The sequence below is a fragment of the Bufo gargarizans genome, chromosome 2 (assembly GCF_014858855.1).
Source record: "Bufo gargarizans isolate SCDJY-AF-19 chromosome 2, ASM1485885v1, whole genome shotgun sequence".
NCBI lineage: Eukaryota > Metazoa > Chordata > Amphibia > Anura > Bufonidae > Bufo > Bufo gargarizans.
In genome coordinates this window covers 695,008,247-695,024,250 of record NC_058081.1, presented here as the reverse complement: position 1 = coordinate 695,024,250, position 16,004 = coordinate 695,008,247, and the positions used below count along the sequence as shown (strand labels likewise).

Below are 16,004 nucleotides of genomic sequence, written 5' to 3'. Positions count from 1 at the left end.
TGAGCCACTTGTGTTTCAACTAAGGCTACTTTTCCGTACGCCTCCCACAACAGCACTTCAGCAGGAGGGTACCCCGCCCCCAGGGACAGGAAACGACGTAGAAAGCAGAAGTTTAAATGCCTACTCCCCATTACCTTCTCCAGTCGTTTCCTGTCCCTTGGGATGAGTGAAAAGCGGGCAGGCTCCCTCCTGCCAAAGTTCCATGCGCCCAGCCTGCGGTGAGTATTCCCTGCTTTGTCAAGAGGGCTGTGGCAGAGTGGCGGATGCTGGGGGCGAGATACGGCTCCCACCGCATGCTTGTGGCGTAAGTCCTGTCTTCAGGCAGCCCCCGGACGGTGCACGGGCTCAGGAGAAGCCGATTGCAGGGCCAGAAGGCGCGCGGGATCTCTCGGTCACATGACCTCGGACGGGCCACGTGACTCGCCGGCAGGTCATGTGATCAGGAAATTATTCAAATTTGGCGGCGGGAAGCTGAAAACACTGCAGAGTGTCTCCAGCAGAGCAGAGTGGATTCCTCATCATGTCTCTGCAGCAGGAGAAGCCTTCTAATGCCCCTAAGGCCCCCAGTCCGGTAAGCCTCCTTTGGAGTAGTTTTATTCATACTATCACCTGTGGGATTTTGTTTTTCTTGTTAATCTTGGTGACGGTTACCCCACTACTTCCCCTAGACTAAAGAGCCCCTGCTCTCTTTTTGTACTTACAGAGTAGAGAAACCAGAAGGAGTGGGGAATCTGCACAGAAGAAAAAATTTGCTATTTGCAAAAAGCATCTGGCAGCACATAGCAAAAAACCTATCTGCCAAAAATGTACAGACAAAATAATAGCTGAAGATTCCCCTTCTCTAGTGGAAAATTTACGATCTATTATAAGAGAAGAGGTGAGTTCAGCAGTGGAAGCAAAAATTGTGTCCTTTTCCCAGAAACCTTCCACTTCTAAAATGGTCACAGAGCCCCAGATAGAATGGGATATGGAGGACGACGATTTTAATGATTCATCTGACTCAGGATCCTCCTCTGGAGAAGAGGTCAGCGGTCCGTTATGCTCAGTAAAAGATACGGACGGTCTCTTGAAAGCGATAAGATTAACTGAATATTGAGGAATCTAGACAGTCAGTCGGTTCAGGATCAGATCTTCAAAGGGCTGGGTGATAGGAAGAGGATAGTGTTCCCCATCCATGACAGAATCCGAAAGCTTATACGGTACGAGTGGAAGGACCCAGAAAAAAGGGCCGGTACTTCAAAAAACTTTAAAAGGAAATATCCCTTTAGCGAGGAAGATTCGGCTCTTTGGGATAAAAACACCAAAGGTTGACGCCCCTATTGCGCGAATTTCTAAAAAGGCAGCCTTGCCTTTTGAAGAGGTCGGCTTATTAAAAGATGCTATGGATAAAAAGTGTGAATCCGTACTTAAAAAAGCTTGGGAATACAATACCGCTATGTTGAGGCCTAGCATAGCTGCCACCTATATGGCTAGATCTCTGTCTCTCTCAGCTGGAGGAGCACCTGGTCTCTGACACCCCCAGAGAGGATATCCTGGCCTCCTTGCCGGTTTTGAAACAGGCCTCTAACTTCCTGGCAGACACTTCTGCCGATCTTGTAAAGTTATCAACTAGGTCAGCGGCTCTTTCAAATACGGCAAGGAGGGCAGTCTGGTTACGCTCTTGGTCAGGCGATACCGCTTCAAAAAATAAACTCTGCAGTATTCCTTTGCGAAGGAGATTGTCTATTCGATCTTAGGCAACATTCTGGAAAAGGCCTCTGATAGAAGACAGGCGTTTCCGCCAGAGTCCAGGTTCTTCCAACAGCGTTGTTCCTTTTGCCCCCAAAAACGGATAGACAGGATCGTAGAAAAAAGGATCCCTCTAGTTCTTGGCAGTCCTCAAAGGGGAGAGGTAGGAATTTCCTCTTTAGCCAGGATAAGTCTACAAAACAGTCCTCCCAATGACGCCATGAGCCCGGTGGGGGGGGAGAGATTGAAAGAGTTTGTCCCTTCCTGGGAAAAGATCTCAAACTCAGCCTGGGTCCTAGACGTAATCAGTCAGGGATACCAGCTGGAATTTTGCACTCCCCCTCCAGATAGATTTGTATTAAACAAAAAATTGAAGTCAGATCACAGTCTTCTAGAGTCTCAGATTTCCCTTTTGTTAGAAAAAAAGAGCAGTGGTTCCAGTTCCAGCAGACCAGGAAGGAAAGGGAATTCTACTCCCCAATTTTTCTCGTAAAAAAAACCTGATGGCTCCTTCAGAGCAATAATCAATCAATCAATCAATCAATCTAAAGCTCCTCAACAAGTATATAAAATACAAAAAGTTCAAAATAAAGACAGTAAGATCTACAGTGAACCTTTTAACACAGGAATGCTCCATGGTAACACTCGACCTGGCGGACGCATATTACCATGTTCCGATCCATCAGAAACATCAAAAATATCTATGTTTCACCATTTTCAGGGGAGAGCGTCTTCTTCATCTCCAGTTTCAGGTGTTACCTTTTGGCCTGGCCTCAGCACCCAGAGTGTTCACAAAGATTTTTGCTGAAATCTCAGCTTTCTTCCACCAGAAGGGGATAAACTTCATAGCCTATTTGGATGATTTTCTCATTACAGCAGCCTCCCAGACTCAGTTGCAGTTACAGGTGAAGTTTGTCCTGGAGACCTTAAGATCCCTAGGTTGAAAACTAAATCTAGAAAAATCAAATCTATCACCCAGCCAAAAGATGATCTTTCTAGGTATTCTTCTGGATTCCAGCCAAATGACTTCCAGAACAAAAGATCCAGGACATCAAGTCAAATATTTCTGTCTTTTCACGCCAGAGAAAGGTCACGTTCCGAAAGATTATGAAAATTCTGGGACTCATGACTTCGACGATCCCTGCGGTGAGATGGGCCCAGGCTCACGGGAGACCACTTCAGGAATTCCTGCTTAAACAGTGGAACAAAAGCATCTTCTCCCTCGAAAAGGCTGTTACCTTACCTCCAGGGGTCAAACTCTCCTTGCGGTGGTGGCTGAATGAAAGAAACTTAGTCAAGGGGGTCCCTTGGAGGCTCTCCAATCAGATAGTGGTAACAGATGCAAGCGGGGCAGGCTGGGGAGCCTATTGTCAGGGTCAGCTGTTACAAGGGTCCTGGGATGCAGAGACCCTTCCCCTTTTTTCAAACGCCAAAGAGCTTCTGACCGCGTTTATGGCCGTAAAAGCCCTGGCTCCAGTCATCCGAGGACAAAACGTAAAAATCCTCTCCGACAACTCCACCACGGTGGCATATCTCAACAAGCAAGGGGGCACAAGAAGCAGTTCCCTTTGTCAGATAGCATCTCGGATCTTTTCTTGGGCAGAGTCAAACATCCAGTCCATAACCGCGGTCCATCTAAAGGGGGACGAGAACACACTGGCGGACTTCCTGAGCAGGAAGAGAATTTGGCCAGGGGAGTGGAGCCTTAAAAAAGCAGTGTTCCAGAACATCTGCAGCAAATGGGGAGTCCCAAGAATAGACCTCTTTGCTTCCCAAAAGAAGAAACAGGTGGACCTTTTCTATTACCTTTTGGCGAAGGAGCATCCCATGAGAGTGGATGCCTTAGCAGGTCCATGGCCATTGGGTCCGCTCTATGCGTTTTCTCCTTTCCAGCTCATACCAAAGGTTCTGGCAAAGATAATAGAGGAACGAGACCATGTCATCCTAGTTGCACCATAATGGCCAAAAAGGCCTTGGTTCTCCCTCCTTCTGAACCTCTCCAAGGGGGACTTCTAGACTCTCCAGACCTCCTCCATCAGGGCTCAGCTTGGCATCCGGCAACTAAAATTGACAGCATGGAATTTGAGCGCTCCATTTTGAAGTCCAAGGGCTTCTCTGATGCAGTTATCTCCACCCTGCTCTCTAGCAGAAAGCAAGTAACTTCCAATATTTACTGGAAAACCTTCCTTTCATTTGCCAAGGAATCCTACTCTTCCTCCAGATGAGGGTAATCCTAGACTTCCTTCAGAAGGGGCTTGATAGAGGTCTTCGTGTCAGTACAATTAAGGTCCAGATTTCAGCCCTTAGTGCCTTCTTGGATATGAGATTGGCGGATTTGGATGTGGTCAAGGAGGTTCATAAAGGGAGCCTGCAGACTTCACCCAGTTATTAGATCTACGGTTCCGCCTTGGGACCTTAATTTGGTCCTTTCCGTCCTTATGGACCATCCCTTTGAACTTCCTGAGTCAATCCCCCTAAAGTTGCTGTCCTTTAAATCAGCTTTTCTCATAGCGATCACCTCAGCCAGGAGAGTGGGGGAGATCCACGAAGACCTCCATACCTATCCATCCTTGACGACAGAATTATATTGAGACATAAGCCCTCTTTCTTACCAAAGGTTTCCTAAAAATTCCACTGCCTAATGGATTCCTTTGTAATTCCTCCTGCTGAAGTGCCGTTGTGGGAGGCGTACGGAAAAGATGACAATTACTCTTACCGGTAATTGGATTTTCCGTATAGCCTCCACAACGCATTGTTTGCTTGTATTCTTTGTCTTTTATAACTTGATTCATATCTCCCTACACATAAAAGGTTACTTCTTCAGCATCATCCGGGTTCCTTTGGTACTTACCAGAGAAGGTAACGCGGAGCATTTAAACTTCTGCTTTCTACGTTGTTTCATGTCCCTAGGGGCCGGATACCCTCCTGCTGAAGTGCCGTTGTGGAGGCTATACGGAAAATCCAATTACCGGTAAGAGCAATTATCTTTCACACTAGCGTTTTTTGCGGATCTGTCATGGATCTGCAAAAACGCTTCCGTTACAATAATACAACCGCATGCATCCGTCAGGAAAGAATCCGGTTGTATTAGGTCTTCTATAGCCACGACTGATCCATCATGAACACCATTGAAAGTCAACGGGGACAAAACAGTTTTCAATTCTGCGAGAGAAAACGGATCCATCCCCATTGACTTACATTGCGTTCAGTTTTGTCCCAATTGACAATGAATGGGGACAAAACTGAAGCGTTTTCTTCCACTATTGGGATCCTATGATGGATCTCAAGAGCAGAATTTAAAGTAGCCTAATCACATATCTTTATTCACAATCTTGCTGTTTAAAAACAACTCAGGACTTTCAGGCTGGACAAGTGAAAATTTAACCCTTTCAGGACCAAGCCATTTTTCATCTTTCTGCCCAGGCCATTTTTAGCAAATCTGACCAGTGACACTATGTGGTGATAACTTTAAAATGCTTATACTTAGGCTACTTTCACACTAGCGTTCGGGTTTCCGCTTGTGATCTGCGTTTGAAGGGGCTCACAAGCGGCCCCGAACGCATCCGTCCAGCACTAATGCATTCTGAGTGGACGCGGATCCGCTCAGAATGCATCAGTCTGGCAGCGTTCAGCCTCCGCTCCGCAGGCGGACACCTGAACGCTGCTTGCAGCGTTCGGGTGTCCACCTGGCAGTGCGGATCCGTCCAGACTTACAATGTAAGTCAATGGGGACGGATCTGTTTGACGATAACACAATATGGCTCAATCTTCAAACGGATTCGTCCACCATTGACTTTCAATGTAAAGTCTGGACGGATCCGTTCAGGCTAATTTCACACTTTTTTTTAACAATATAATGCAGACGGATCCGTTCTGAACACAAGTGTGAAAGTAGCCTTATCCAGGCCATTCTGAGATTGTTTTCTCGTCACATAATGTACTTCATGACAGTGGAAAAATTAAGTCAAAATATTTCATTTTTAATTTATAAAAAAAATATACAAAATTTACCAAAAATGGAGAAAAATTAGCAGATTATTTTCTCTACTTTTATAATAGATAGTAATAACTCTAAAACGTTACTACTTTACATTTCCCATCTGTCTAGTTCATGATTTGATAATTTTGTTAATATGATATTTTTTGGGGACATTAGAAGGCTTAGAAGTTTAGAAGGAAATCTTGAAATTTTTCAAAACCCACTTTTTAAAAAGGACCAGTTCAGGTTTAAAGTCACTTTGTGAGGTTTACATAATAGAAACCACCCAAAAATGACCCAATTTTAGAAACTACACCCCTCAAGATATTCAAAACAGATTTTTACAAACTGTTAACCCTTTAGGTGTTCCACAAGAATTAAATGGAAAATGTAGATGAAATTTCAGAATTTCACTTTTTTGGCAGACTCCATTTTAATCAATTTTTTCCACTAACAAAGCAAGGGTTAACAGCCAAACAAAACTCAATATTTATTGCCCAGATTCTGTAGTTTACAGAAATACCCCATATGTGGTCGTAAACTGCTGTACGGGCACACGGCAGGGCGCAGAAGGAAAGGAACGCTATATGGCTTTTGGAAGGCAGATTTCACTGGGATAATTTTAAAGGGATTCTGTCATCAGAAATGAGCCCTATAAGCTAAACATATGGCGATGTCCCTTGTAAAACACTGAATCCTAAAGTGAGTTTATCTAATGCCCCTGTGGCTCTATATAAAAAAAAAAAAAAAAACGTTTATATCACCTGCCAATCACTTCAAAATGTGTCCAAGGGGACGTCTCTTGATGAAAGGTGCCCGGCTGCAGTCATGTCGATTAGGTGCCCAGCCACCTTCTGCAGTGAAATCACCACCCTCCCTTTCATGCGATCCGCCTAACTCATGTCATCACTGCTTCTCTAACCACCGCTCGCTTCATCCAGATACCGTGCATGCGCACTAGGTTGGATGGCTGGGATGGGGTGTAATAGGGCAGTCAGTGGAGGTTCGAGCAAAGTGCGCCGGCCAGCGCATGCGCCCTTCGCTATACGAGGCCGCTGCCAGTAGTCCGCACAGGCGCATCAGGCTATACCTAGTGCGCACGTGCAGGATCTGGATGAAGCGAGTGGAGGTTACAGAGGCTGCCACAAACTGAAGTAGGCGGATATAATAAAAGGGCGGCGCTGGGCATAAACGACATGGCTGCAGCTGGGCCCCTTTCAGCACGAGACATCCCCTTGGACACATTTTGAAGTGATTGGCAGGTGATATAAATGTCTTTTTTATGACTATAGAGCCACAAAACTCACTTTAGGATTCTGTGTTTTACAAGGGACATCGCCATATGTTTAGCTTATAGGGCTCATTTCTGATGACAGAATCCCTTAAAGTTGCCATGTCATATTTGAAGACCCCCTGATTCACCCCTAAAAGTAGAAACTCCCAAAAAGTAACCCCATTTTTGAAACTACTGGATAAGGTGGTAGTTTTGTTGGTACTATTTTAGGTTACTCACTGTGTGAGGCAAGGTAACAAAAAATAACTTTTGGCAGTTTATTTTTTTGTTACTTACAATGTTCAGGTTAGATCATGTGGTAATTTTATAGAGCAGGTTGTTACGGACGCGACAAAACCAAATATGACAACTATTTTGGTTGGTTGTTTTAGTTTTACATAAAAGCATTTTTGGGGAAAAAAAATGATTTTTTAGTGTCTCCATATTCTGAAAGCCAGTTTTTATTTTTGGGTCGTCTTATGGAGGGTCTCATTTTAGGGTGCGAATGACTTTTTAAATCGCTTGCTATTACACTTTTTGTGATGTAAGGCGACAATAAAACCCTGCTTTTTTTTTTACAGTTTCTTTAATGTTTAGGTCATGCGATTTTTATACAGCAGGTTCTTACGGACATGGCGATACCGAATATGTATACTTTTTATTTATGTTTTACACAAGAACAGCATTTTTGAATAAAAAATAAATAAAATCATGTTTCAGTGTCTCCATATTATGTGAGCCGAAGTTTTTTTTAAATGTTTTGGGCAATTGTCTTAGGTAGGGTCTAATTTTTTTGGCGGGACGAGATGGCGGTTTGACTGGCACTATTTTGGGGTGCATGATTTTTTTGATCACTTGCTATTACACTTTGTGACGTAAGGTGACAAAAAATGACTGACAGTTTTTTTTTTTTTTTTTTTTACAGTGTTCACCTGAGGGGTTAGGTTATGTGGTATTTTTTTTATAGAGCAGGTTGTTCCGAGCACAGCAATACCTAATGTGTCATTTAACACAATAAAAGCAATTTTGAAACAAAACCCAAAAAATCATGTTTTAGCATCTCCATAGTCAGAGCCATAGTTTTTTTTGGGCGCTTGTCTTTGGTAGGGGCTAATTTTTTGTGGGATGAGGAGACAGTTAGATTGGTACTATTTTGGGGGGCATATGCCTTTTTGATCGCTTGGTGTTGCACTTTTAGTGATATAAGGTGACAAAATAATGTTTTTTTAAAGCAGTTTTTATGTTATTTTTTTATGGTGCTTATTTGAGGGGTTAGGTGATGTAATATTATAGTGCCGGTTGATACGGATTCGGTGATACCCAGGGGGCTGGATCTCACAGGCTCTCCCGGAAGGCAGCCACGATTCCCAAGGAAGACATCGAGCTGCCTTCCTTGCCATCAGGTCACCGGCACAGCGATGCAGGGACCCGATGGACACCCTGCACACGTCTGAAGCCCCGCACGTGCCGCGGCCAGCGCTGACTGCGGCCGCGCAGGAGTTAAGGCGCCGGTATCTGTGACTTCTGGACCCCTGCCACGGATCGCTGCAACCGCCCAATTAGCGCGCCATACATGTAATCGAATGTGTATAAGCATTGTAATCCATCTTCGACCACAACATTTGAATGTTCAGAGGGAAAATAAAACTATTAAAAATAGAGACTGATTTGTGTTCAGTTATTTTATTAAACAGTCTGCTGGAATTTTTAGGCAGTCTTGGCAGCCCGGGTACGTTTTTTCTTCACCACAACGGGTTTTTGGCTCCTCAAGATAGCACTTGCACGACGAAGAGCAGCCTAAGAAAAATCACAGAGGAGACAAATGAATAGATCTGAAAATCGTATTACATAAACATTAGAAACAGACTGTGCAACAAAAAAAAAAACAAAAACAAAAAAAACACCATCATTGGCAAGATATATGCATGAAGTAGATACTTGCATGTTACATGGTTGTGCACAGGGGATATATAGATGAGAAATGTGCAATATACAAATGTACAATATTTAAACAATGCATAAAGCTGCTGGATGGACAGTAAAAACCGAATCAGATGCTCTGATGTTCAGGCAGTACGAGTGCCGATCGACGGTAAACATGATCGGCGCTCGTTAGCATTGGCCTACTACAAAGGCTGATTAAAAGTGGATGGGAAAGGAATGTGCTACCAAATTTGTTAGTCCCCCATTCAGTCCTAGGGATTATCAGCAGCACATCCTGATTACACAGGACTAAGTACTGAATCATTCTGATGAAAGATGCAAATCAGAAACGTTTGCTGCTTATCGGAGGCGCAATTACAAGGGCCAATCATCAACTAGTGTAAGTCGACCAGTCTAATAGGGGCTTAACTAATACAAATCTAAAACATAATAGCAGGCACTGCGATCCACCCACCATACGAAGGTCTCTCCTGTAATTGTTCTTGCGGATAATATTGCGCACACTACTAAGTGTGGCACGTGAGTTCTTGTTGATGGTGATTTTCTCGTATGATGTAGCAGGCTTACGTTGGCCTAAAAAAAATAAAAAAAGTTTACTTAGTTTGACATTTTTAAAGCAGACTAGCAAAATTGGAAAAAACAGATACACGGCTAAAGCACCTAAAATCGATGGCCTTCAAAACTGCCACTTTTCCATGGAGGACTACTCAAGAGGGAGAAACCAGGAAACTGCAAATTCCTCACAACATCAGCAGTTCAGAGGAAAGCATTTTAGGAAAATCTATACATCTAATGACAGCATGCGACAGGACACTTCATGGCTTCCGGCAAGTGGGAGCTCAAAAAGACTGTTCTCCACCCTGTGGGGTTATATCTTAATAATTCGATAAGTGATGGATCTGGCTACAATACTTTTCTCTCTCGGATTCATATAGAATCTGAGAAGACTCAGGGAAGTTATCTCCCATCACGCCAGAAAAGCAGCTTTAGGGCTCATGCACACGACCGCATGCCCTCCGAGACATACGGTCCGTGAGCGGGCCATATGTCCCAGAGCAGCATACATCGCACGCACAGCATCATAGGTTACTATGATGCTGTGGGCATCAGGCCGCCTGCGGGACTATTGTCCCACACTCATAATATATGTGTGAAACAATAGCCCCAAGGGCGGCCCGATGCGCACAGTATCACAGTAACCTATGTTGCTGTGCACTCCCGATGTATGCTTCTCTGGGACATATGGCCCGCATGTCTCGGAGGGCATGTGATCGTGTGCATGAGCCGTTAAAGAGAGCCACAAACAGTGTATTGACTACTTCTTAAATGTGACCTTTTAAAGTTAAAAAAAAAAAAAAAAAAGCACAAGTGCCACTTTTTACGCTGCCCTCACCACGTTTCCAAACTGGGGCATCACAAGGGTGGGAAGGGGACGTAGCCAACAGGCAAGACAAATTTATCTTTGTTTACACCAGTTTTCTGGCACGAATGAGGCCGAAGTCTATTGCAGCTCTGAGCCGTTGCAGATTTGTTTAGCCTCACGGACTGCAGGAGGATGAACCCAATATATGATTAGGTCTGTTCTGCGTCATGTGGTGCATCGTCCAGCAGTGCAGGGCATATCAAGAAAGATTTGATGCACCACACAGACCAGTACAACAAGGCAATTTCTGCATATATCACAGTTATGTCGACACTGCTGCCACAAATGCACCCAACACAGGAATCCATTTCTATCATGACAGCTACGTACCAGCACGCTTCTTCAGGACAACAACAATACCCTTTCCATCAGCAGCGGGCTCAATGCCGACTGTTTTCTTGTGGATGAGCCCATTGTAACGAAAGGAGTTCCTGGCCTTCAGATTGTTGGGCTCCTATAGAAAAAGCCAAGAAAATTAGTAAAGAAATCCGTACACACAAATTTTGACTCGTTATTTCTCTAATAAAAAACAAACAAAAAACACTAGACTAAAAGCATGTCCCGGTAGTTTTTTTTTCCCCACTAACATTTTCTTCATGCCACTGATCCCCTATAGAGTTGATCTGTAAAAGCCTGAAAAAACTATTTTTTTTTACAGATGCAAAAAAGCCCCCCCCCCCCCCCCTCTCCTCAAAAAAAAAACAACCTCATTAACAAACGCCAGTAGAAAAAAAACTGCGTCCTGCGTTTCATATTTCCAATAGACCTCTAACATCGGGAGTGGGATTTTTACAGCAAAACCAACACTAAAAATGCAGAAGTGCAGAAAAATTCCAGCAAAAAAACTGAACCCACCCCTAAGGCTGAGGTCACAAGTTTTTGGGGCATTTGAGGGGTTTCACGCTAGTGTATTCAGTGTGTAACACGAACTAGAGTTATAATGCTGTATGTTCCGGCACAACCTTGGCTGTAATGAATTACACTGACATAATGCAGTCAGTACAATTTATTACACGTTTGGTTCAGGAGCCGTTTTTTCCCCCTCTGTTAGGCCTCTTGCACATGACCGTATGTCTGTCAGCATTTTACGGTCTGCAAAAAACACAGATGACGTCCTTGTGCATTCCGTTTTTTGCAGAACGTAACAGCTGGCCCCTAATAGAACAGTCCTATTCTTGTCCATAATGCGGACAATAATAGGAAATGTTCTATCTTTGAACGGAACGGAAATACGGAAACGGAAGGCATACGGAGTGCCTTCCTTTCTTTTTGCAGATCCATTGAAATTAATGGTTGCGTATACGGAACGCAAAAAATGGAACAGAAAATAAAAACGTTTGTGTGCAAGAGGCCTTACACAGATACTGCTCAGCTGGAAGTTTATTTCTAAAGCATCTCCTATTAGACCAGAACTGAACAAACGAGGACTCAACATGGACGCCATCTGTGGTTTTTTTTTTTGTTTTAAGGACCCACAGACTGTAATGGGCATGTTAGGTCCACATCAGAGTACAAAGTAGTGCATATCTCTACTTCACTGACCCACAGTTGGTAAGAAAAAAAAACACTGATGTGTGAACAGACATTAAAATCAATGGGTCCGTGTGCTGTCTGTAGAAAATGCAAAAGTGTGAATGAGACCTAATGCTGTCAATTTGAGTCACAGGAGCAATGTTTAGTCCGGGAAATACAGCTGTCACATGGAGCGCATTTCCCTAACTTAGGCATGCTCAACCTGCGGCCCTCCAGCTGTTGTAAAACTACAACTCCCACAATGCCCTGCTGTAGGCTGTTCGGGAATGCTGGGAGTTGTAGTTTTGCAACAGCTGGAGGACCGCATGTTGAGCATGCCTGCCCTAACTGAATACGCTTGCATACCACAGATCCAAGATGTTATTTACTACAAGATCAGCTGCAGAATCCTGCCGCTCCCGTTCAGATTTCTGTTGTGGATGTGCAGAAAATCCGCCATTTATGGGGCTAATCCTCAGCTCTTGCATGCATGATAAGAAGCACGCAAATTATTTTCATGGCTGGCTATTCTGCAAAAAAGTTGCCCTAAAGTTTCCTTCTGCAAGTGGACGGGGTTGCAGAAAACACCATAATATGCATTTGATGTGGACTGTCAGAGGCGGTGGAGATTTCAGAACAGAAACCGTGCCAAAATCCATGCGACCCTGACAAACGTAACTTAGGGTACTTTCACACTTGTGGCAGAGGATTCCGGGTGGAGATTTTGGACGGAGATTTCTCCGTCCTGAAAAGTCAAAAAGACTGAACTGAAGACGGATTTCTCTCCATTCAGAACGCACGGGGATAAAACTGATCAGTTCTTTTCCGGTATTGAGCCCCTAGGACAGAACACAGTGCCGGAAAAGAAAAACGCTAGTGTGAAAGTACCCTTACTGGTGTGTTCAACGTGACTGGTCGCCATACTTACAGTGCTGTAGGTTTGCTTGTTTCTCTTAATCAAGAAACTAGAGCAGTTCCTGATAATCATCCACTGCAAGTGAGCCGACATTGTGGTGCACCTGGAAAACACAAGAAAACTAAACGTCAGTGCCCGGCCCAAAAAACCTGGTGTGTAAATGTTGGTAACCACATTGCACCCATGTAGCGCTGAGATAGCGGGGCAAGCAGAAGACATGGCTACGATGCTAAAGATGTATATTCGATAGATCATAATAAAGGCGGCGTTGATTTGGCACTCACGCACACGTCCGTACGGGCACTGGTTGTGCGCACACCGTTTGCAGATCCATTGATTTGAAAGGGTCTGTGATCGGCAACATACGGCCAAAAATGGAACGTGTTCTATGTTTTTGCTGACCCGAAAGTCCACGGAAGCGCTTCATAGTAGTACCGTGGGCTTTCGATACACGCCGCCTCTCTGCAAAAGCGAAGTCCTATCTTCAGCCGTATGCTGCGGATCGCGGACATATAGTATCGGCAACAAGGAGCGCACACCGCCGATGCCTGTATATTGCGGACCGGCCGTTTACAGTTACCGAGCCAGTGCGGTCGTCTGAATGAGCCCTTATAAAAGGGGCCACAGCCGCTGTAACAGCATACAGACTACCGCTAATTGCTGCGGTGTCACCACAAGTACAGGTGAAGCCTGCGGTTTTTATGTGCTTCACCCGGTTTTTATGTGCAAGCCGCAATTAACAGCAGGGACGGCTTGCCCACGCCAAAATAAAAAAAAAAAACATTGCAATTTCTACTTTTTTTCTTCATCATCTGACGAGGGGACGGGGCATAGTAGAAAAAAAGGGCAGAGCTTCACAATTCGGTCTTCTCACAACTGACCACTGGTCCATTCACTGCAATAGGACGGCTGAGACGTACGGTAATTAAACTGCTCATCGCTGCTATGAAGATGACCGCACTGGTACAGGCGCGGAGCCCTCCGCATATAGCCGACCCCCAACAACCCGATACCAATAAAACAATGACAGACCACCCCTTTAATGGAGTGTGCACTGCACGGACATCGCTCCATTCGCTGCTATGGGACTAATAGAAATCGGGGGGCCAGCGCTCAGCTCTTCTGAGAGCTCCCATAGCAGTTCTACTTCACTTCGGGGGGCCCAAACTGAGATGGGACCTGCACCCATCCGACATTGACGACATGTCCTAGCGATATGCCACCAACATCTGAGATGAGAACATGCCCTTTAAGTGTCTAAAACAAACAGTTGCCCCTAGCAACCGACCAGAGCACTTTCCTTTAGTTTACCAGAGTAAAAGGTGAAATGAAAGCAGTGGCGGTTGCTATGGGCAACAGCGGCCACTTCTTGTGAATGAGCGCCGCCACCTGTCAGACACAGGTCACACCTACGGCCTGTGCGGCTTTATTAGTACAGGAGACGTCCCATCCCCCTGTACCAACTACAGGGCAGGGAGAACCAGCACACGAGGCCGGCCTCTCAGCGCAGAGCGCCGGGACGGAAGCCGCCAAGGCCCAGCCAACATGCGGCCTCACTATCTGCCCCTCAGACTGAGGTGAGGCAGCGCCATCCCCGCCCGGGACCGCTCAGCGCACCCTCCGGGAACCGCCGGCTCCGTTCCTCCCTCACAATTATGCGGCTATTCTCCGGTTTACGAGCAGCGGCCATAACACGTTACCTCTCGCCGCCGAGCCAGGGGAAGGAAAGGAAGAGAGGGGGGCGGAGCCGTTCCTTATTTCCGGTTCGCACGGCTCTCCTCCATAGGCGGTGACGTCACACGCTGCAGAGAAACGGGCGCCATGTTAGAAACTGGCAAGCGGCGTCTGACCCGGCGGGACTGAGGGAAAAGTAGGGCCGCGTTCACACGTCGGAATGTGAACGTGTCCAATTTTGGTTAACAAATTGCTCTAAATGTTCAATGGTTTGGGGCTTTAGGGAACCTGAACCACTTGACGTAAAAACATGGCCATGTCATAGACCAATAGATATCCATCACTTGTTTTATGTCCCCATCCAAAAAACACTGATTAACCCTAATTTTAACTTTTGTTTTTATTCCAAAAACCATCTTTTATTTATTTTTTACTTTTCTGCCCTCATAAGGGTCCATTCACACGTCCGCAAAATGGGTCCGCATCCATTCCGCAATTTTGCAGAACAGGTGTGGACCCATTCATCCGCACTTCTGTTCCGCAAAAAAAAATAGAACATGTCCTATTCTTGTCCGCAATTGCGGACAAGAAACTGCATTTTCTATGAGACTGCCGGCGATGTATGGTCCGCAAAATGCGGAACGCACATTGCCGGTGTCCGTGTTTTGCGGATTCGTAATTTGCGGATCCGCAAAACACATACAGACCTGTGAATGAACCCTAACTGTACCAGGGCTTGTTTTGTGCTGGAGGTATGTTTTGTTTTTATTTATGGCGCCATTTAATTTACCATAGCTTGCGCTGGAAAGCGGGGGAAAAAATTCTTTGTGAGGTGAAACTGCAAAAAATGCCAGTCCTGACAAGATTGTGTGGGGTTTATTTTTACATTATTCACTGTTGAGTAAAAATTACATGACGATTCTGCGAGTCAGTACGATTAGGCCTCATGCACATGACCGTTGTTTTATTCTGTGTCCGTTTTTCGTGATTTTCTGCGGACCCATTGATCCGACATCCTGTATCAAACGCGCCCGCGCCCAGATGCCGGGCGCGGGCGCGTTTGATACAGGATGTCGGGCGCATGCGCAGTGCGGCGAAAGTAAGACGGCGCGTAGTACGCGCGGCAGCCGGGACCGCACTCCTGCCGCCCTTTACTGCGCATGCGGCCGTTGAGCGCGGTCCCGGAATCGGATTTCGGCTGTCAGTCACAGAGGCAGGGGGCGGGGAGAGGGCCATGTAAGACGCCGAGGCCGCTGCCCCCGTGACTTCAAGCCTGACTTGAAGCACAGGGCAGCAGCTGAATATAACATCGATTTCTGACTGAGCATACATGCTGCAAAACTAACAAAAAGTGCATCAGGAAACGACTATACAGCACTATAAGGTACTGTAAACAGCTTAATAGGCGATTTTTGGGTGACAGGTTCCCTTTAAGTGCATTAAACATTACAGAGGAAGTCACATTCCCTGTTTAGTCCTTTTGGTGATAATGTGTCTAAACCATGTATCCAGAAGGATTCCCATTGTTTTAATAACAATATCCGATTACCGATGA

At 45.3% G+C, this 16,004-nt stretch overlaps 1 protein-coding gene across 1 annotated transcript; it reads right to left on the bottom strand.

Moving 5' to 3' along the window:
• Window positions 1-8,647: 8,647 nt before the first annotated feature.
• Window positions 8,648-14,540, bottom strand: RPL28 (ribosomal protein L28). The gene is made up of 5 exons (XM_044278552.1): window positions 14,476-14,540; window positions 12,788-12,878; window positions 10,678-10,801; window positions 9,379-9,497; window positions 8,648-8,777 (listed from the first exon to the last, which is right to left on the bottom strand). Exons 2-5 carry the CDS (start codon window positions 12,866-12,868, stop codon window positions 8,688-8,690), a joined length of 414 nt encoding a protein of 137 aa, XP_044134487.1. The 5' UTR covers window positions 12,869-12,878; window positions 14,476-14,540; the 3' UTR covers window positions 8,648-8,687.
• Between the last annotated feature and the right edge of the window lie 1,464 nt (window positions 14,541-16,004).